The sequence below is a fragment of the Gambusia affinis genome, linkage group LG05 (assembly GCF_019740435.1).
Source record: "Gambusia affinis linkage group LG05, SWU_Gaff_1.0, whole genome shotgun sequence".
In the NCBI taxonomy this organism is placed as follows: Eukaryota; Metazoa; Chordata; class Actinopteri; order Cyprinodontiformes; family Poeciliidae; genus Gambusia; species Gambusia affinis.
Genome location: NC_057872.1, coordinates 20,006,542 through 20,027,663, shown reverse-complemented (window position 1 = coordinate 20,027,663; position 21,122 = coordinate 20,006,542). Strand labels below are relative to the sequence as shown.

At 38.0% G+C, this 21,122-nt stretch overlaps 3 protein-coding genes across 11 annotated transcripts in view; 2 read left to right on the top strand and 1 right to left on the bottom strand.

Annotated features, from left to right (window-relative positions):
- myh14 (myosin, heavy chain 14, non-muscle) overlaps positions 1-9,765 on the top strand; it is a 38,120-nt gene extending 28,355 nt beyond the window's left edge. For 5 of the 7 annotated variants that reach the window (XM_044115963.1, XM_044115967.1, XM_044115965.1 and 2 more), the window contains 11 exons: positions 2-115; positions 529-627; positions 716-928; positions 1,008-1,169; positions 1,253-1,381; positions 2,453-2,541; positions 2,613-2,736; positions 2,820-3,028; positions 4,625-4,733; positions 5,118-5,290; positions 6,714-9,765. In XM_044115963.1, the coding sequence (XP_043971898.1) occupies positions 2-115; positions 529-627; positions 716-928; positions 1,008-1,169; positions 1,253-1,381; positions 2,453-2,541; positions 2,613-2,736; positions 2,820-3,028; positions 4,625-4,733; positions 5,118-5,290; positions 6,714-6,903 (1,611 nt within the window). In that variant the 3' untranslated portion in view covers positions 6,904-9,765. Of the gene's footprint in view, position 1; positions 116-528; positions 628-715; positions 929-1,007; positions 1,170-1,252; positions 1,382-2,452; positions 2,542-2,612; positions 2,737-2,819; positions 3,029-4,624; positions 4,734-5,117; positions 5,295-5,481; positions 5,523-6,713 lie in introns of those variants that run through there. The other 2 variants (XM_044115968.1, XM_044115969.1) reach the window with 2 other exon arrangements.
- A 478-nt stretch (positions 9,766-10,243) lies between these two features.
- LOC122830559 lies at positions 10,244-15,260 on the bottom strand. Of its 3 annotated transcripts, XR_006370554.1 has the most exons (4): positions 15,043-15,260; positions 12,644-13,887; positions 10,397-10,527; positions 10,244-10,299 (listed from the first exon to the last, which is right to left on the bottom strand). XR_006370554.1 is itself a non-coding variant. In XM_044115962.1 (2 exons), the coding sequence occupies exons 1-2, from the start codon at positions 15,228-15,230 to the stop codon at positions 12,882-12,884; spliced, it is 1,194 nt and encodes a 397-aa protein (XP_043971897.1). In that variant the 5' UTR covers positions 15,231-15,260; the 3' UTR covers positions 12,526-12,881. The 3 variants fall into 3 exon arrangements, 1 of the variants encoding a protein (XP_043971897.1); XR_006370553.1 differs by having other exon boundaries at positions 10,263-10,527; XM_044115962.1 differs by lacking the exons at positions 10,244-10,299; positions 10,397-10,527 and having other exon boundaries at positions 12,526-13,887.
- A 210-nt stretch (positions 15,261-15,470) lies between these two features.
- si:ch211-120k19.1 (uncharacterized protein LOC563199 homolog) lies at positions 15,471-20,561 on the top strand. Its single transcript, XM_044115960.1, has 7 exons — positions 15,471-15,593; positions 16,696-16,833; positions 16,999-17,061; positions 17,733-18,070; positions 19,972-20,042; positions 20,116-20,145; positions 20,234-20,561. The coding sequence occupies exons 4-7, from the start codon at positions 17,743-17,745 to the stop codon at positions 20,351-20,353; spliced, it is 549 nt and encodes a 182-aa protein (XP_043971895.1). The 5' UTR covers positions 15,471-15,593; positions 16,696-16,833; positions 16,999-17,061; positions 17,733-17,742; the 3' UTR covers positions 20,354-20,561.
- The last annotated feature ends 561 nt before the right edge of the window (positions 20,562-21,122 follow it).

Genomic DNA, 21,122 nt, shown 5'->3' with positions numbered 1-21,122 from the left:
GTGCCTAGCAGAGGAGAAAGGAGTGAGCGCTCGTCTTGCAGAAGAGAGGGACAGAGCAGAAGCAGACAGCCGGGAGAAGGAAACGAAATGTCTCTTCCTGTCTCGATCCCTGCAGGTAAACTAGTTCATTAAAACCACAAAGTTCTCTTGTGTTTTTATGATTTTAAGTGGCAAAACAAAACAAAATACTACCTAATTGTGAAGTAGAAGAGGAATGACACATGGTTTCCAATTTTGTCTTTTGAAAATATAAATCTGAAAACTTTGATCAGCATTTTTATTAAGCTCTGTTAAATAAAATCTAATGCAACAAGTTACCTTCAGGAGTCACATTAAATAAAGTCAATATTTGTGTAATATATTTTCATAATAATAATATAATATAATATATTCTCTATAAAGAACATCAGAGAACAAACATCATCATTAAGACAAAAAATCAACCTAAAACCACAAATACTTGTTCAACAAGCGGTACATTTGTAATGTGTGATTCTATTGGTTGTTGCTCTGGTTTTCCACATGTAGGAAGTGCAGGACCAGCGAGACGAGCTGGAGAGAGCCAACAAGCAGCTCCGTCTGGAAATGGAGCAACTCGTTAACCAGCAGGATGACGTCGGCAAAAATGTAGGAATCCACCGCAGGTTCACTTTGTTCAGGGTGTCTATCAGTATCGCTCTCAGTGATTTACAGGGCTTTTTTTACCTGGCTGTAGGTTCACGAACTGGAGCGCAGCAAGAGGAGTTTGGAAACAGAAGTTCAGAACCTACGCACTCAGACGCAGGAGCTGGAGGAGGAGCTGAGCGAGGCGGAGAACTTGAGGCTGAGGCTGGAGGTCAACCTGCAGGCACTCAAGGCTCAGTTTGAAAGAGAGATAAGCAACAATGAGGAGAAGGGAGAAGAGAAGAGGAGAGCGCTCAGCAAACAGGTATGGAGGAGGAGGGAGAAGAGCTCTTGCATGGCTTTTTATCCCTGTTTTCATTTCCTCTTAACTTTTCTGAAACCAGGTGAAAGAGCTGGAGATCCACTTGGAAGAGGAGCGGACTCAGCGCTCGCAGGCCGTAGCGGCCAAGAAGCAGCTTGAGGCGGAGCTGCAAGAAGCCGAGGCGCAACTGGAGGCAGCCAGCCGCGGCAAAGAGGATTCTGTCAAGCAGCTTCGCAGACTGCAGGTGGAAATCCATCCATAGGCTCATCAAAACCTCTGTACAAGTCAACATACGTGAGTCTAAATCAGCATTTTTATTCAACTCAGGGGCAAATGAAGGAGCTTCTTCGCGAGCTAGATGAGACCAAGTTATCCAAAGATGAAGTGATTGCACAGTCGAAAGATGGCGAGAAGAAAATACAAACACTGGAAGCAGAAGTGCTGCATCTCACAGAGGTACGTTGATTTGTTTCAGAGAATAAAATATGGATGTCACAGACGATTCTTTAGCTTTTTAAAGAGCTTTGAGACAGACAGCAAAACAAAAAAATCTGTGAGAACGTCAGGAAGCCTTTAGAAAACAAATAAGCAACACAATTTCGAAAGGTTTCACAAACATCTGGCTGTATGCAAGCAAAGTGAGGCATGACTCTAAATTTATGCAGAATGCTAAATCTTGAAGTCTATATTCTCTGTTTCCAGGTTCATATGTTCACTTGAAATCTTTGAAAACATTTAAATTTCTGTCAGGCGTTTTCAAGATTTGGAAAATGCTTGATTTGTGAGTAAAGTCTTTGAAAGTGCCTCATACTCAAAATGAAGAATTTTGTAATAAAGTGCAATAAAACATTTGACTGAAAAGCCTAAATTTGGAAAACATTAGTTACAGTTGAAACCAAATATTTTCATAGAACTAATAAAAAGACAGACACATTTTTTACTCCATGTCTGAAGTTAAATCAGGAAAATATTTTTTTTATTTTAGGTCAGTTAAAATTATCAAAATAATATATATTTACTAAATGCTAGAAAACTTAACAAAAATATTTGTCTTTTGATACTTTCTTCAATTTATTTGAACAGGAAGATCATTTACCTTAACAGGATTAGTTTGGATTGTTTCAGTGCAATGAATATTTATTATTCCTAATGGATCAATGGCTGATTGATCTGTATAGTTGAAATAAAGGTTGGCTTATATTTCAGACAAAAAGCAATGTTATTGAAATTGGGGGATTTTTTTGGTTAAATTAGTGTTTTCTTCACAAACCAGTCAGGTGTGTGAGAGACATTTCAAAACATAAAGTTTAGTTATATTTTATTTGACCTTGTCCCTGCTGTACAGTGTGGAATACTATCACAAGACGTTATTGTTAACAGTAATAAACGATAAAATATTGTTTTCATCTCCAAAGTGGGATGGTGCAAAAGTTTTAAATCTTACCTTGAGAAGCGCTTTTATTTCACTGTGGGGAAACTTAAGTCCTGATGTTTGGATTTCATGTTTGCATCCTGGTGTTTGTGCAGGAGCTGGCTGTATCGGACAGACAGAGGAGGCAGGCGCAGCAGGAGAGAGATGAGATGTCAGAGGAGATGGTCTCCAGCAGCTCTGGAAAGTTAGTAGTTCACATTTTTTACGTCCTGTCCATTCGGTTCTGCTTTGTCCTGAGATTTCCTGTTCTTTCAGGAACGTTCTGTTTGACGAAAAGAGGAGGTTAGAGGTCCGAGTCTCCCAACTGGAGGAGGATCTGGAGGAGGAACAGGCGAACGCTGAACTGCTGATGGAAAGGCAAAGGAAGACGGCTCTGCAGGTGTGATGAACGAGCTCGGATTCGTAAATCTCTCTAGCAGCGTCTTTAAACTCGCCCTAATGGCCGCTCTGCTCCGGCTGCAGGTGGAGACGCTGACTGTGCAGCTGCAGGGGGAGAGGACTCTGGCCCAGAAGGCCGAGTCGTCCCGAGAGCAGCTTGAGAAGCAGAACAAGGAGCTGAGGTCCCGACTGGAGGAGCTGGAGGGAGCAGTGAGGGGCAAGCACAAGCTCAGCGTCGCCGCCCTGGAGGCTAAGATTGAGACCATGGAGGAGCAGCTGGAACAAGAGAGACAGTGAGGAAAACAAACACATATTTTGCAGGAATAAATATGTGTTTAATATAGTTAAACACATATTTAACTGGAATAGTGAATTTAACTGGGTAAATAAAAAGAGGGAAATGCATTTTAATGTTGTTACTTTAAATAACTGTGGAAATATATACCTGAAAAAAGAGGGGGAAATTTTCCCATGTTAGAACACATTTATATAAAATCACAAATGGAATAATTACTGGCTTGAAATAGTTTAAGACGATAGTTCCTTAATATTGATTTTAAAAAGTACTAGTTCCACTGGCAGAATTTGTTTTTAACATTTTTCTCATGTTTTAAGTAACGAAATCTGCAAGTTGAACTTAATGGAATTAGTGATTTAAAACAAGCTCCTATATCTTACTGAAATCTCACTTGTAAGTTAGTTTTGTCATATTTCAAGTGTACTCAGATATTTTTACTAGAAATTAGACAAAAATAGTTGTTAAGATTTTGTGTTTTTGCAGTGAAGAGGTCTAAGGTCGTTTTCTAATCAGGCTTCAGTCACTTCCGGTTTTTGAAACGGGTCTCACTAAGAGAGGGGAAACATAACATCATATTTTAAAAATAATAATAATAGTATTATGTTTCTACAAACTGCTGTGGTAGAGATGGGAGGGATTTCACTGGCTTCAACAACTAAACGTTAGTAGGAGTCTAAGTACCATCCTATGCCCAAAAGGATTTAACAATTATTGTTCCACGGATAATTTTTTAAAGCGGACCTCTTCTACAAAACTCACGTTTTAAACATTTTTATGCTTCCATTTTGGTATCAACTGCTTCTAAAAACAAACCAAGTACTCTTAAAAAAAAACACCTGACCATTTTTTGGCAATGTGTTCATGATTTTTGGTATCTGAAAATTAGCCGTTTCCAAACCGTCACAAATCAGCATGACCTGCCCCTTATATAGCCCATTACTTTGCAACCAAAGCGGAGCTGCTGCAGGTGGTTTTATCGCTGAATGTGCTGCACAATGGCTGCTGGGGGAAAAAAACAAGTGTTTTGCTGCTGACTTACCATCCAGAAACCACTTGCTGCATTCTTGTTGGTTGTGCAGGAGGCTCTACTTCTGCTTTTCAAAGATGTACGGTGGTATAATTTTCCGTCTGTATGCAGCCATTTTCATGTAGGAGTGTAACCGTTGAGTTGAGGGGCGTGGCCAGCAGCAGCTTATTTGAATTTAAAGTGACAAGAAAACAGCTCATTCTGAAAGAACTGACCTGAAATATAAGTATTAAAGTTTTGTGTTAAACCATGTTTTTTTTTTTAAGCCCAGAGACCTATTCTAGGTCTAGATACTAACCTAGATAGTAGGATAATAGATCACCTTTAAAAGAATAATTCCAAACAATATTTTTCCCCAAAATGCAATAAAGGATGGATTAAACATTTCTTAGCTAGACTTTTAAATTTTCTGTCAATGAAAACATAATCTAATGATACATAATAAAATGCACCAAACGAGCAACTTTCAGGTTTTGTCCAGCTTTAGAAGGCAGGACTTTATCACGACAGTTGTGCATAATCTTAAATTAATTAAATTATTCACAACATTTCCAAATCCCACAGGGAGAGAGCCATTGCCAACAAACTGATGCGGAAGACGGAGAAGAAGCTGAAGGAGGCGATGATGCAAGCAGATGACGAGAGGAGACACGCAGACCAGTACAGAGAGCAGGTGAGCAGTTAGAGAGACGCAGAGCTTCAGATGAGGAGGTCGCCTCAGCACACTGATGAACAAAGAGAGAAAAATCCTCCCCAAATAGAGACGACTTATCCGTCTCAGTCCAAGCTAATCCTAATTCCGTCCTGGCATCTGTTTGGTCTTTGTGGAGTGAGACTTCTGTCCTCCCACTGGAAGCTAAATCTCTCACCCACGGCAGAAACACACACTCTCCTCCCAAAACATCATCAGGCTGTAATCCGCCAGGTTTAATCAGATTTCTGATCCCAATCAGTCCTGTCCTTCCCAGACTAATCTCCTGCTTCTGGGGAAGAAAAATAAAATGAAATTTCTCGTCTCATTTTCACCTCAACCTCTGAACCCGACCTTCTGCTGCAGATGGATAAGTCGATGGTTCGCCTGAAGCAGCTGAAGCGGCAGCTGGAGGAGGTGGAGGAGGAAAACTCCCGCTCCAACGCTCAGAAGAGGAAGCTGCAGAGGGAGCTGGAGGAGCTCACCGACAGCAGCCAGACGATGACGCGGGAGATCTCCTCGCTCCGCACCCAGCTCAGGTGAGCAGCATCATCCAACTTTTGTTTACCCCTAACCTGACCATCATTTTTTGTTGTTGTGTTTTTGTTTTTTTCTTTCTTTAACACCCTGTTAACTCCATATGATTTGTTTTGCTTTATTCTTTTGTTGCATCCATTTGCGTCCACCTAACACTGACACATTACCCATCTGTCTGCGTCCCAACGCTCAGCGTCCCCGACTGGAGAGCAGAGAACTAGGTCAATGTGTGTGGTACGTTTTGAGAATCTGTGTGTTTGTCTCTGTGCCGACATCTGAAGGCCTCAAAGGGGCAGTGTGTTGGATTTAGGCAGATTCATGTCTTCAGACGGGCAAAGACGTCTTGAAATCCAACACACTGCTTCGCCTGCGTCCGCCTCATCAACTGTTTGTTTGCAGCGCATTGCAAAAATATTCACACCTGTTAAATCTGTCATTTTCCTTGAACTTTGGCTGATTTCTTCTAATTATATTCAATGTGTGCTTAAAAGTAGAATGAACAAATGAGAGACAGAAAACGAAAAGTCAAACTTGAAAAAATATTTGGGCTGGAATCAATCAATTATTGATCAATTATTTCTTAATTGGATACAAAAAAGTTGGCCCCTTTACAGATTTTTCATTTAACCATTTAAGTTTATTTTAAACAACATGAGAAAAACAAATAATTCAATTCTTTCAATCAACAACACAACATTCCTTTAGTGAAGGCTTCATCATTAAAACTTTTAACATCAACAATTCAGCCCTTTCTCCTTGACTTGTCAATCTCTACTCTAAAAAATTATCTGGATTACTTTTTAGAGTAACTGCTTGATTAATTATTGGATAACAAATATGGATTAAAAGGAGATTTTTCTTTTTACCGGATTTGAGCCAGGAGAAACTAAAACTAGGAGGAGAACTGCGTAGAACATCTTCACAGACAAAAAGGTTTTTTTATCTTAAAAATAAAATTTACACATTTTTGTGCATTTTTGGCTTAATTTCTTCTCTGAGTGAGTTGTTCTTTCAGCAAATTGTCTTTTTTTGAGTTCATATACTCGAGTTAAGAATTATTCAATCACTAAAATAGCTGATCCATCATGATTAATCTAATAATTTCAGGCTTAATTTAAAGTCATTCTCTGTCTAGTTGTTCTGTATGTTTGTGCAGATGCAGCTCTTACCTTAAATTTATTGGGGGGTTTTATGTCCTAAGGATTACTTCATTGCTCAGGTCAGCACTTTAACAAACAAACATGTATCTGAAATGATAAAAAAAACACATAAAAATAAAAAACAGCCAAAGTCCAAAGAAAAGTAGCTACTAGTTCAGAAAGGCCTTCTTCTCAGCTCTGATTATTATGTAACTGATAATTATTTTTTTATTATTTCAGCTGGCTAAATGCAGGGCTTGTTGTGAGCGTCTCCCTTGTCTTCCAGGCGTGCTCCTTTGCCACTGTCCATGCGAGGGCGCAGAGCGCTGGTGGACGACCTCTCGCTGGAGAACTCCGACTCGGAGGAGCTCCCCGCCTCCCCCACCCCGACCTCCGGACTCCCACAGAGCCTGACTCCGTCCTCGGAGCAAAGCCTGGACCCGCCTCCACCGTACAGCGTCAACAACACGGAGTGACGCTCGCAGTGACTCAGACGCAGCCTCGAACACTCAGGGGTGGAGGAGCTACACGCACATAACAGCTCTGGTTTTAAATCAAAGTCATACAGGATGGGTGTAAGTGGTGCTATAACTACGTGCCGATGCTTCTTCTTTCTCAGCTAATTCAGTAAAAATAGATTTTTTTTTTTTATGTAAGATAACACAGAGGAGCGACTTCTAACCATGAAACCGAAAACCTCCTGATTTTAAATGGAAAATAAGTTATTATCTGCTAATTTCATGACGGTTTCAGGACACAGAGAGCAGACTTAATTGACGCGTTCACGTCTTTTCCATAAGTAGATGTTTCCAAGCCATGTGGGGTTTGACTGTATGGATCTGACTTGAAGTTCTGCTCAGGCTGAAAATGACAATCTAGCACGACGCAAAATAGCCAATAAGAACGAGATAAACCACGTTTAAATTATAACAAGAGCAATATTTGTCTAAATAATCTGTGAGATGGTGGGACGCATCAGTTTTCCTGTCATCAGGCATGACTTTGGGATTCTTCTTAGATTAGAAAGTGTTTGTTGTTGGATGTGGCGGAGGTCCGGGGTAGTTTCTTTAACTTAAGTCTTAACATATTACTTCTATAATTTAAATCCAACGTGAATTTATGCTGCTTGGGGCTCAGTCTTGTGTGAGTCTGGTTATTTCTGCGCCTGCAGGATGTGCATGGGAGATTTATCACTGCTGTTGAAAGAGGGAAAAAAAATGAAAAAGAGCCAGAAAATCCCTGTGGAGAATCCTGTTATTTCTTCTTTTTATTTATCCGAAGCGGCACATCAGCTTTCTTCTCTTACGCTGATACAGACGCTGCTTCTTTTTATTTTTTTGTTGTACGTCTGATTTGACTGCACTGATGACGAGCTGTGTAAACAAATCTTTTGTGTTTAACCAAACGGCGGGCGTATGGATGAGAAAAGGGACTTCATTTTGTAGTAAACATAGAGTAGCAGTAGAACAAAGCAGAGGGAGGGCGGGGTGGGTTGGGACGACCGTAGACTTTTCATATGCTTGTAGTGTTAGGTTGAGAGAAAACGACGACGGTGGCACTGACAGATGAATTTTCATTAAGCTGTTTTTTTTTACTTTATCTACGGAGATCAAGATTATCTGTGTGGGTCAAACCGAACACAGTCTGCTGTGAAACCTGGTTTGAAACACGCGTCTCTTCAGATTGTTTCCATGTATTTGTTTTTACTAAATGTGGGTTTTTTTGCACTTGTTTGCCTGATAGAAACCGGTTCAGCCTGTAAAAGCTAGATGGCATTTTCCCCTTTAAGCATATTTACATTTTCATGGTAAATAACGAGATCTGGGTCAATTCGCCCCCTCATTTTGTTCCTCATCTATTGATGTTTAATACTTTCCTACAGTCTGTTGCCTTGCAGATTTCTTCTTATTTTTGCTTTTTGTCACACTTAAATATTGTATATCATTAAACTTAGATTTATATCAAATTAACTTGGTGCTAATTAAAAAACCACAAGTTATTAAAACTAACCTGGATCTATATGAAAAGGAAAGAATAAAACCTTTAGAATATCGCCATCGCAACAAAATGCTTGGATGCAATATTTATATTTCGCACATCATTCATTTATGCAGACCATGTAGATCATATATTTGACCAGCTGGATGATCTTAAACTCCTGTTAAAACTTCATAAAAAGGTGCAGGATCATTGCAGTTGTATTATAATTAAATATTTTTGTGAAAGCTTCCAGCTATATCCCACTTGTTGAGTCATATGCAAGCGTGACGACAAAGAGAAAGTCAAGAAATCACTAAAAAATAACCATAGCACAATAACACAGAGTGCTAAAAAATGCCAGAAAGCATCTGAACATAACCATCAGTCTATTTATCTCAGTAGTTAGGTTTTCATGAATTATGTGGAGAAAAAACATTTAGCTGTTACATATGATTAAAAAAGTACTTCCTTTTAATTTGATACCGATTTCTCGATCCAAAAATGGAAAAGCATGTGGAATGGTGAAGGGGCAAATTGACCTGTGTCCCAGAAGGTAGCAGCATAAAATAAAAACATAAATCCATTCGCCTTTAACTCAGCTGTAAATCAATATCTAGAAAAAAAACCGCAGGCTGAAATTTGCCATTTAAAACTCGACATCCACTAAATCTGGTCAAAAACTAAACTTGTAGACTTACTTCCAGGTTGCGAATCAAATGGGTTTCTTGTCCAGTTTGGAAAGAGTCCTCCTAATTATTAGAACAATAAAATAAAGTATTTATTTTCTGCTTAACTCAACTGGAACCAATGAAAACTAAAGATTGTGTTGCTTTGAATGTTTATTCTTTGTCAGTTTTAATGAAAAATGTTTACCACTGAGAAATCTCAAGGCCTCTGCAGTAGTTTATTTTCCGTCTGTTTACATTAATTCAGCAGCTGCATGTGCGTCCATATTTTCCCCCCCCGTTTCCCAGCAACAGGTAAAGTGGAAATAAAATGTGTCACAGCAACTTTAATTTCTCTTTTCTAAAAGTGTAGGTCTTTACTTTAGTAATATGCAAGCTGTTGTTTTTGTGTAAAAGTTGCACTTTACACACCACCAGTTGGGATAAAAATCAGGCATGAAGCCAAACATGCTGAGATCACGCGTCACAGTGATGCAGTCCTGGTCACATGTAGCAAGAAATGAGGCCGGAGCTCTTCTGAGGTGTTTTTGATTTTTGATTTTATTTTTTCCTGAGTGTTTGTTTATGGCTACTGTGGAACTTGAAGCATTTTGAAAATATGTTTTTATTGTTTTAGCCTTTTTTTTGTTAATGATATTGTAATTATTAAACATCTGACTGGGGTTAACTTTATTATATGTGATTGTTTTTGGTCTTTGTGTGTGTGTGTGCGCGTGTGCATGTGTGTGAACATCCAAACTCCTGGGAGAAAGAAGGAGTCGAACCCAGGGCTTTCCTGCTGCCACTCTGCAAACAGGAATTCAATTAGAACCTGTCTTACAGCATGAAGTAAGGTAAAGGTCTCAATATAAAGAAATATAAAAACAAGTAAGAAACAAATGTGATCAGTCTGGAATTTGTTCCATAAACAATTTTAAGGCTTTAGGATCAATGAAATAAACATTACCCTCAAGAGAAAACCTTCCCAGAAGTGGTTGACCGACCAAAATTACTCCAAAAGTGCATTAATGATGTTTCATCCAGGAGTTCACTAACGTACCCAGAACATCTAAAGCACTGCAGATCTGTTTTACATCACCAAGCGTTAATTTTCATGATTTAACAATGTGAAAAAAAAAACACATCTTAATCATTCATCTGTTTAGAAAAATGTTCTGCTGACAGTCAAACATGGTGGTGAGGCGCTTTGCTCTTCAGGACAACTTCCTGTAATTACCGTAATGGAAACTTTAATTTGTCTCTGGAAAATGTTTTGGCATCAGTTTTTTTTATCTGAAGCGCAAGAAAATGATCTGATGCTCACCAGTAATTCCTCTCTGAACAACTAAAATAAGCAAGCCAGCTGCTTTGAAGTGGTGTAGTCAAAGTCTGGAGTTATTTCCCATTGAAGTATTGTGGCATCCCCTTGAATGGAGGCAGTTATCTCAGTTGTTGCTGCCAAGGAAGACACAACCATATATTATCAGGTTTATGAGGCCCAAAAAATTCACATTGGGTCTAATTGGTTTGGATTTCACTTTTCCCTTAATAAATAGTCATAATTTAAAAAATAATAATCAATTACTTTTTCTGTTGTTTTGTTTTTTTTTCTAAAATCTTTACTGTAAGTCTAAGATAAAAAGTTTTAAATCTGCATCTTTTTGTTGGCTTCCATTTCACATTAAGACAGTGATGTGAGCCTGATTTTATTAGTCATATGCTGACATTTTAGCTGTTTATTAAGGCAAATTATACAAATATCAACTAATTAAGAGTTGTCACTGTTTAGGTTTTACAGCCACACACCGTTAAGAAATGCCCAACGTAGACTAAATAATATATTTAGAGTTTGTGGAAAAGTAGAAACAAATCTCTTACATTGTCTTTATTCGTTTTACTTTTAATTGTCAGAAGCTAAAAAGGTCCAAAGCATGCAGAGAGAACAATGTAACATAATACAACCCACTGAGTAAACTAATTATATATCCTTCAAAACAATGAAACGTTTCTCAAAATACTCACAGAAAACTAAAGTTCTCTTGCAAAAGAATGACTAATAAGCCTGGTACAAAACCATTCATGGCATTTCACAGTGAAATGACAAGAAAGAGCAAATAAAAATCTGAAAAGTGTGGCGTGCATTTATGTGCAGCTCAGAGATGCACTGGAGAAATTTTCATCAAAGCATATTCATGTGTTTGCATGGTCTAGTCAAAGTTCAGAACCAAATCTAATTGAGGACACTGAAAATCTGTGGCATGTTCACATTTTGTTCCCATCTAAACTACCTGAGCTGGAGCTACGTTGCACACAACGCATCTATAATGTCTCATGAAAACACATTTGTAGTTCTAATATGACAAATTGAACACTTTTACAAAGCACTTCTTATCCTGTTGATTAGAAAAAAAAGAATAAAAACATCTTAACTTATTCATGTAATCCAGGTTTTATGGTCTCCAACATATTGTTTAGTTATAAAGCAACTTAAAGGTGACCTTAACAGGCTATGCCTACAAAACATGTCAACATTTTTTGCAAAAAAATGTTTAGATAATAAGATTTTACTCTGGTCAATACGAGTTCCTTTCAGGCTGAGGTGTTTTAGGGCGGCTTGTCACTTTAAATCCAAAAAGGTGCTTTTGGCCACGCCCCCAACTCAACAGTTACACTCACATGTAAAAATGGATGCAAATAAATACACAATTACACTACTGTACATCTTTGAAAAGCAGAAGTAGAGCCTCCTCCACAACCAACAAGAAAGCAACAAGTGTTTTCTGAATGGTACATCAACAAGAAAACACTTGTTTTTTCCAGCAGCCATTGTGCAGAGCATACAGCGATAAAACCAGCTGAGCTTTCAAAAGAATAGAACTCCAACTTAAATAACACTTGTTAATGTAATGCATGTCAAACTCAAGGCCCGGGGGCCAATTCTGGCCCGCCGTAGCTTTTTATGTGGCCCTTTAAAATCCTAATTACATCAGTTACTCCCTCCAGTTTTTCACAAACCTGTAAAATGAACACAAAATCAACACTTTTTACTGCAAATTTTCCTCATAATTGGCCAAAAACATTGGTTTTAAGTGACTGCTGCCTCAGTTGACGTCAAGTCATAGACCATGAAAGTCACTTTTAACATCAGACATTAGCGCGAATATAAAAATTCCTTACAAATATTTCTGAACTGGCACCACAAAATATGTGATTTTGATTGCTAAAAAAAAACACAATCACAAAATCCTGAATGGACTGATTGGTGTGAAAAGATGGTCCATATTCTTTAATTTTAAGAAATACTTATTGAATGCTGATGCAAACACCTATTTATTGACATGTTAACAATTTAATGGGTTTTATCAATATATTCTGGCACAACCGGCCCTTTAAGAAAATTCAGATTTTTGATACGCCCCAAAAAGAAAACGAGACACCTCTGATACATAAATATGTCAACCTTAATTTGCTTACTATTTATTATAATACAACTTACTGAACTTAATATATCTACTTGGATAAGCTTAATTTGATTACTTGTAACAAATAAAAAAAAATTCAGTTGGATTACCTGAAGTATTTCCAGTGTGGGGTTGCTAGGTAACGGTACAGTGCCCACCGATTGTGACTCAAGAAGTTTTTGAAACGGCTCATTTTCCAGACACAAAAAAAAAACTTTAAACTGGTTGGGTTGTTTTCTTTGAAGCACTTGAGCTTTTTGTAGAATCAGTAAAAAGTTTAAAAACATGCAGAAATGTTCACGTTTAAATATGTACGTCAGCATAATGAAACTCCGTAAACGTGTGAATTCAGCAGTAAGGGAGCTGCCTGTCCTTCAGGATGTCAGGAAACAGCCAGTCGTCCTCATGAGGAGGCGTCGGTACGGAGCGTCGCTCCTGCTGAGGAGGAGGAACGGGGAAAGACTGAGCCACGCCTTCAAACGGTGCGACGTTCAGGTCGTTTCCCAGGATGCAGCAGCTCCCCTCCGGGTGAGTCTGCAGCTCAGCGACGCTGTAGATGGAGGTACTCGCTTTGTATTCACTTTGTCTCAGTTGACGGGAGTTTCCCGGGTTACGCCGGACGTAATGGGCGGTTCCTCCTCGATCTTCTTCACAGCTGAAGCCAAAGCTGCATTCGGGCTCCACTTCATCGGGCTGCATGTTCTCCTCCAACCCTGTAAAGTTGCCAGACAGAATAATGTCTTCCACCCGGCGTGGACAGATGGTTTCAAAGTAGGACTCTACATCCATGTGACCCACTGAGTCCGTGAAGAGCTCGGTTATGTCACGGATGGTTTCTTGTTCTGTGTTGGTTGAGAGATCCGTCAACAACTGAGCTGAGAAATCACAAGAGTCAAGAGACAGCGGAGAAAGCTCTGGGGAGAAAGGAGGAGAATCGTCCTCGTTTTGGGTGAGAACAATAAAATTTGGGTGTTTGTTTTCAGGGGTGTTGTTCATTGGATTCATTTGGTTTTGGTAATTGGGATGTTCAGACTGAAGGAGCTCTGCCTCCTGAACAACCTTTGAGAACTCAGCAGCTTTGTTTCTTCTTTTTTCATTGGTTTGTCTCATTTTGTTTTGGCTGCTGGTGGATTTTTTTTGTTTATCATCCAGCTCCTTTGGTTCCCTGGCGTCAGAAGCGTCACTCCTCGACCTTGAGATGCCCTTTGCATCTGTTTGACCTCCGTTCTGATCAGGATCCTGCAGAGAATCGCTCTGGGACGTGGAGCCCTGCGGCTCCTGAGCCTCCTGTATGTCCTTAACGTAAAGGGCCGACGCCAGACGATGGTTCGCTGCTTCTATATCTGCAAATTTCCTGTTGAGAGACAAATAACTATCAGAGAACAAAATAATTTTCTTTTTACCATGCAGATCTTAAAGGGGCAATATGATGTAAAATTAACTTTTTGAGCTTTACATCCTGTTGTAATGGTATACCCTCATCAAGGAGTGGTGCTTTGATTCTTTCATGCTTGTTTGAGAAATCCTTGAATCTCCACGGCAACCATTCGGCTGTGCAAAACACCTGGTTGGACCTAGCCCCACCTTAAAGCATACCTCCTCATTCTGGAGCTGCAGTTTCCAAGTGTCCGAGCTACAGCCTCACAGAACCTCCCTTCCCCTTCAATTCCCCCACTCAGCTCCTTCAGACTAGCCGCCAGCAATTAGCAAACACCTTTAGGAACTGCACATCAGCTGAGCTCATTGTAGCAGCTACTTCTCAGTGTAACGCTGGTAAAAACGTTGTTTAAGGATTAATAGAGGAACATTGTTATTATGACGACGTCTCGGAAAGAGTTTGAGACAGAGGCCCAATTTCAAGACGTTAAATTACATTTCTTTTAAGTAATGCTAGATATAAACAGCATTTTATTATTGAAAGCACATAATACTGCCCCTTTAAAAAAGCAGATCAGCCTCCACCCTGTTTGTTGTTTTCTTGTTGTGTTACATCAGTGTAAATGTCTTTTTATTTTAGGTTTGTCTAATTACTTTTGATTGTTCTGGATCCTGAGCTGATTTTGTCTTGTCAGTTAATAATTGTAAAATCCAAAATAAAGTATTCATAAAATAAAAGCAGATCAGAACCTCTGCTTTGGTTGCTTACGTGTCTTTGAGTCAAAATTTTGCAGCAACCTCTAATAATACGAGCTTGGCACAGGAATTAGCAACTTTTCCAATCCAAAGAGGACCGTTATTTAATTTATATTTTGAGGATTTAAAAACAAAGGAAAAGCAAAACTTTTGCAAAATGAGCATGGACACCTTTTCTTCTCCAGGATGGGAATATTTGTGGAAAACTATCTAAAAATAAAGCACAAAGTTTCCAACCTAATTACAAAAAACAAATCGAAAAATGCTACTTGTACTTTTAATGTCATTATTTTGTGGAAATTTAAAGAAATTGTTCATTGAAAAAAAAATCAAAACCAGCTAAAACTGAATTTGTTCGTTTAGTGCATTGACTCACCTCTGGATCATGTTGTGCAGGAACCGCCGGTGGTTGACCTGCCGCTTGGATGGACGGCTCTTCCGGGGCTTTTGAAGAGTCCGCATCATGTGACCTGCTGCTGAAGTCACAAAGGTGAAGAGGTCACGACCCCAGGGGACGCCTCGCTCCAGACCGGGCTCAAGACTCACAGAGAAGGACGGTCGCATGTCTGGAGGAAGCAAATAGTTTTGGACTTTGTTCTTTTCATTAAAATGTATTAAGTGACTTTATTTACATAAGTCAACAAAAAAACGATTTGTCAGCAAAATGACGTTCAGAAAACTCATGACTTTAACTAAAAGGTTGAAGAGCGTCAAACATTTTCTCCCAACATCATTCTGATCATGACATTTTTACTGTATTTGTGTTATTACGGCTGCTAACGAGGCTTTAATTGGTCGGTTTGAACTCTGACCCCTTATTATCACATTCTCAGGTGGAAGAGATCAGATGGTTGCTACTCGCTTTAATTGACCTTTTCATTTCAATACGCCTTCCGAGTGCAGGTTTTTACATATCTATGGCAGCAGGTGGGTGTCTGTTTAATCACAAAGGAAACGCTAAATATAACAGTTTATCTTCATTTACTATCAATTCAGTTTTATTTTTTAAATTACCAATGTGAGGTTCCATTTAAAAAAAAACACACAATATTGTGAATCATCCTGGGTTTTTTAATGAAGGTTTTTTTTTTGTTGTTTTTATTTTTGTAAGTATTTTTTTTATTGCAAAAACATTTAATCCATCTCTGTTTATTTTTTCCTTTTAAATTTTCAGATATTTTCTCACAAGCTGTAATTCTGTCAATATCCATGAAACGGAGGGGGGGGGAAAAATCAACTTTCAAGTTTCTTTCTTAGTCTGAAAGGCTGGAAAAGTGTGGAATTTAATATTTTCCAAGTCTCAATAAGTACAAGCAAAATTGAATATTTCAATCTTTCCGTATTCATTATTTTTCTAAAAGAAGCTTTTTTTTTTTTTTAAAGAAACAGACTTTTTAAATTGATGTTTAACCTTTTAACCTTTATTTTTGATTTGTCAGTCAGACCTTGTGGTTTGTCCAACTCACTGATACAACAAATAATCAAAAATCAGAAACGCCTATTTCACTGCTGTTTTGATATCTAGGACCATTCAGTTTTGTTTTTAAACTGGATCTGAGGTTCTTGTAGTGGGTTTAGTTTTCTGGAGTTTTGTGAAATTAAGAAGTTATTGAAATCATCTTACTAATTTTACTGGTAATTATTATCATTATTGATATAAGATGAACAAAGTTTGTCTGGAAGCAAAATAATGAATGAAATATTTCTTTACCTCCCTGCTGGTTCAGCACTGTAGTTTCATTATTCAAAACAAGAAAACAACTCAGTGGATGTTTTGCATTTACATGTTGATCATGTAAACCACTACACAAACAAACACTATGAAGTTGTACAACGTAACTCTGATTTTCTGACAACTTTGCACAAAACATAAAAACAGAAAAGTCCTGATGGGGTTAAAATATTATAAACAAGATCCTCCTGCTTCGCAAAGTGTCTTCACCAGTTTCATAACAAAAAAACCCCAACATTTTTATTTCTTTCTTTAATAAACTGACTGTTTTGTGAATCTGTGTGTGTTTCATCTCAGAAGAGGGAGCCGCCACCGGCGCCGCCGCCGCTGCCACTGCTGCGCGTCTATTTATAGGAACAACATGTGTGCTTCTGACCAGAACGCTGCAGAGTTTACTGAGCCTCTACTTCAACGTTTTAGAAAATAAAATCTGCGGTAAGTCATGTCTAAACTCAAACAGTGTGAGGCTGTACACATGTGCTTCTTTCCCACATGATAAAACGTTTTATCACACATTCGTGACAACCACGGCTAACCTTTGACCCGGCAGAAACATTTCTGTCACTTATGCTCTTTTCTTGGTTCTTCCACGTTCTGCAGAGCCAGTGGGAACTGTGTTCGTCTCAGTGGCTTTGGGGGTTTAAAGAGGAGCCAAACTCAGAGGTGTGTTTGATTGTTATGATTCATATTTTTTTTTATAAAACTAGGGTTGTTTTCAGACGCTGCTTTAATGTTTTCTTTTTTTCATAACTTCTGCTAAGATAAAGATAGATTACTCTGGTAGAAATCCTCTCTTTGAAAACAGGAAGTGAGGCGGTGATATTATATTACCCTGAACCTTTGGGGTGGAGCTTTGTGAACTGACGGCATTTCTAATTGTTTGAATATTCTCAGTGATACAGCTCATATTCTCTGTTAACTTGTTCAAGTAACTTTTCAGCAAGAAATATGAGCTAGAAACTAGACCAAAACTACGTGTTGTTTTTTGTTTCATCGTAATTGGGTCCTTGATTGGATTATTTGGGCCAATTTTTTAATTAATTTCTGAAGTGAATGGATTGCACTGCAGTTTACTTATCGTTAGCCAAATAGCATAATTGCCTAAGTCCTATGTTTTAAAATAAGACTTAGGTAATTATGCCACACGTGCCATAAATGCGTAGCATGCATTTCTTAATTAAAATACATGCCACACATTTCAATTTTTTAACATTTACTATGAGAATCATGTATCATTGGAGGTTTAGAGGTTTAAAATGACCCGCATTAATTAATATTTTCCCAAGCCACTGTCCTTTAAATGTTTTTAAGACCAACATGCTCCTTCTGGTCAGACGCTTCACCATGAACCGGGCCCGGGCCTCGTTTCAGGCTCACCCGTACATCAGCAACGTTCTGGGATACACGGCGCTGTTTGCCTCGGCGGACCTCATCCAGCAAAGAGTCCTGGCTAGAAATCCCGCCCCTGCATCCGAGCGGCCCGCCGAGATCGACTGGCATCAGACGGCTCGAGTGGCGACTGTGGGTCTGTGTTTCCACGCCAACTTCAACTACCACTGGCTGCGAGGGCTGGAGAGGATGCTGCCCGGCGGCGGGCTGAGCGCAGTGACGAGGAAGGTGGTGCTGGATCAGCTGGTTGCTGCTCCGGTTACCATTAGCGCTTTTTATATTGGTGAGCATGTTGTTAACGATCCAGCTTCTTTTACAAAGCAACGATTTCTGACCTTCATCCGAAGCGTCTGAGAGGTGGGCAGAGTACCCAAAAGCTGTACAATAGTGAAAATAGAACTACTCCAACATGTTTTTAGTCAAGTAAAATAAAAAGTGGCCATCCAAGAAATCACTCAGGAGTCAATCATTTAGCATTTAAAAATAGCATCGACAGAGGGTCAAAAATATTGAGTATAATAAGTTAAGTGGAAATTTTTGTGTTTTAAGGACCTAAATGACAATATTTCACATAAGTAACAAAAAAACAAAAAAATCAGGCATTTTCTCCCAAATCAATTTCTTTCAATGCAAAAACTTTAACAAAAACTGCAGGTGTGTGTCGTTGTCTGGTGAATTTTGGGTTAAAACATGTTTGTTCTTCATAAAGAATCCAGAAGTTTTACTCAATAAAAGTAGTGATAATTAATAATAACACTACTCAAGTAAAAATAAAAAGTACAGCAAAGTAAAAATATTCCTAAAAGTACATTAAAAAAAAGTAACTCATGTAAATGTACTTGAGTAATTGTGTAACTATCCAATTCTGTGTACTTTAGATAAAATACCACAAGAACATTTTTGTTGGATTTTAAAAAAATATAGATTACAAATATCTGAGTATTCACATTCGTCTTTCCTACTTTTTGTTGGTCTATGTTTGTATTGGTGGAACAATGATGCTACTGACTCACTAATGGTTGGAAATGTAGAATATCTCTGCAAAGAAAAAGGCCAAATGTAGGCTTGGATGTCTTGGCTGAGACACAGAAACAAACTCTGGTCAAAGAGTGTTTTCTTTCTTTCTTAGTCAAATTAAGCATACTCTGTCACTCCGTATCAGACTTTTCTAATTTAATAGCACAATAAAATTGAAAAACAAATACATTTCCACCTCTGGAGTTCAGTGAACGCAGAGTTATTAAATCTATGCAGATGATGATGTCAGATTGTTTTCCACTAAACAACATAAAGTCCAGACAGCTCATTTAGCAACATAATATACAATATTTACCCCTAAAACAATCTGAAAAGGTCATATGTTGATTTTGTCATCTACAGCTCCTTCACTGCCCTGTTTGATGCGATTAAAAAGCCTTAAAATTACTAAATCTTTTAATTTTGCTGCACAATTTCACACTGAATAACTTACAGAATCCAACCTTTAATTTCAGTAAATTATTCAGAGTGAAAATCCCACATTATAAATTAGTTTTTCACTAAGTCGGTGCCACACTTATTGGAACACCTAATAATTTCTGTTAATTAAATGTAACAGAATGTTTTTCTTATACAATTGCTGCTTTGCTTATTTAAATGTCCACTCTTCAAAATGGGGAAGATAAGATAATAAAACATGTAATTTATATGAGGTGAAACGAGTGTTGATCCTTGTAAGTCAAGAAATGGCTGAAAGAAAACGTTTAATCATCTAAAGTTCACCCATAGAAAGAGCCAAGGTAGTTTAGTTTGAAACCTTAGATTTATCTATCATCAAAGGACAATTTAAAGACACTTTATTGTTTGTAGAGTGGATGAAAGAGGGACAGTTATGGGTTGTCAAGCCTCAGTAACACATTTTATTTAAAAATAGTAGAAGACACCGCAACATTTTTCATAATTTATTGCCATCAAACCTATAAATCTAAATATATTATACGTTTTTATGTATTGCTTTCTTAAGCATGTTGTAATTACTTCATGCTTATATTTTGTATTTTACAAACACACTAATAACTAAACTGAAATCTTAATTCCCTTTGTCATGAAATATTTTAATATTGTTTTATGGCTAATTTGTTGATTTTGAAGGACTGGACAAACAGTGATTACATGAGTATCTTAATTATCAGATCTGTCTTTCAGGTTTGAGCTTTTTAGAAAACAGAGACGACCTACTTGAAGACTGGCGACAGAAATTCTGGACGTCTTACAAGGTCTTAAATTTAATGTTTAGCTTTACTGGACTGTCATGTGCTGTAGCTCTTAAATATCTGTCTGTCGCTGCAGGCCGGAGTGGTGTATTGGTCAACGATGCAGGTGAGATACTTTGTTTTCCTTCATGGATTTCCTTTATTCGTTTATAGGACACTGGGTTTTGATTTTTAACCTGTTTGCTTCTTGTCAGGCTGTCAACTTTGCCTTTGTGCCTCCTGTGGCTCGTACTGCGTTTGTGGGAGGAATCGCTCTGACTTTCACCATCTTTCTATGTCATCTTAGACAGCAGCGTGGACACAGACCTGACTAAACCTCAGACATTCATGTTTAGGAGACGTATTGTAAAATACAGGCATTAACTGAAGCTCATTTGAAGGGGAGGTTATATGTGAAAACTCTGAAAGAATAACATTCACACATCTGTGAATCAGATGATCGTTTCTTTCCAAGTTGTTCACTGTGATTTGTTTACAAATGTTAAATAAATGAATGCATAAATGCCTGATCTTTGCTTCTCTTGTGGCTTTTAAATCTAGTAAATATGATTTCATGCAGCCTCCTGTGCATATGAATGTAGGTTTTTTGTCCCTTTGTGACCAAAAATCTCCCCCATCTTAATTATTTCACATCTGTTTTCACTTGTCTTATAAACTTGATTATTGAGGTTTATACTGCTGACTTTTTTTTTTTGTTTAATTCATCTTAAACACATGAAATTTATATATTTTGAAGCATGGCAAAGACATGCACAGTATATGATAAAGATCAATATTACTGAAAAGTTAATTTATTTTAGTAACTCCATCATAAAGTGAAACACAACATATAGATGAATACACACAGACTGATGTTTTCAATTTTTTATTTTTGTTAATTGAACAAAACATTATTAAAATAGCACACTTGGAAGCAAAAAAATGTGCAAGTGAGTAGGAGGATAAATTTTTAAAAATGTGCAAAATGTGCACAGCACAGAAGCTACAGCTGATTATTTACAAGAAGTGATAAAAACTGCTACTTGTGGAGAAAAACTCCACAAATAGCAGTAAACAAAGAGGCTGAGTCACTGGGCGAAAGGT

What these genes read in the sequence shown, in the direction of transcription:
- si:ch211-120k19.1 (XM_044115960.1), top strand. Translation starts at nt 17,743, where the DNA reads ATGAACCGGGCCCGGGCCTCGTTTCAGGCTCACCCGTACATCAGCAAC. An exon ending in AATTCTGGACGTCTTACAAG is followed by an intron (nt 20,043 to 20,115) that starts GTCTTAAATTTA and finishes CTGTCGCTGCAG; the next exon opens with GCCGGAGTGGTGTATTGGTC. An exon ending in TGTATTGGTCAACGATGCAG is followed by an intron (nt 20,146 to 20,233) that starts GTGAGATACTTT and finishes GCTTCTTGTCAG; the next exon opens with GCTGTCAACTTTGCCTTTGT.
- LOC122830559 (XM_044115962.1), bottom strand. Translation starts at nt 15,230, where the DNA reads ATGCGACCGTCCTTCTCTGTGAGTCTTGAGCCCGGTCTGGAGCGAGGC. An exon ending in CTGCACAACATGATCCAGAG is followed by an intron (nt 13,888 to 15,042) that starts GTGAGTCAATGC and finishes GTCTCTCAACAG; the next exon opens with GAAATTTGCAGATATAGAAG.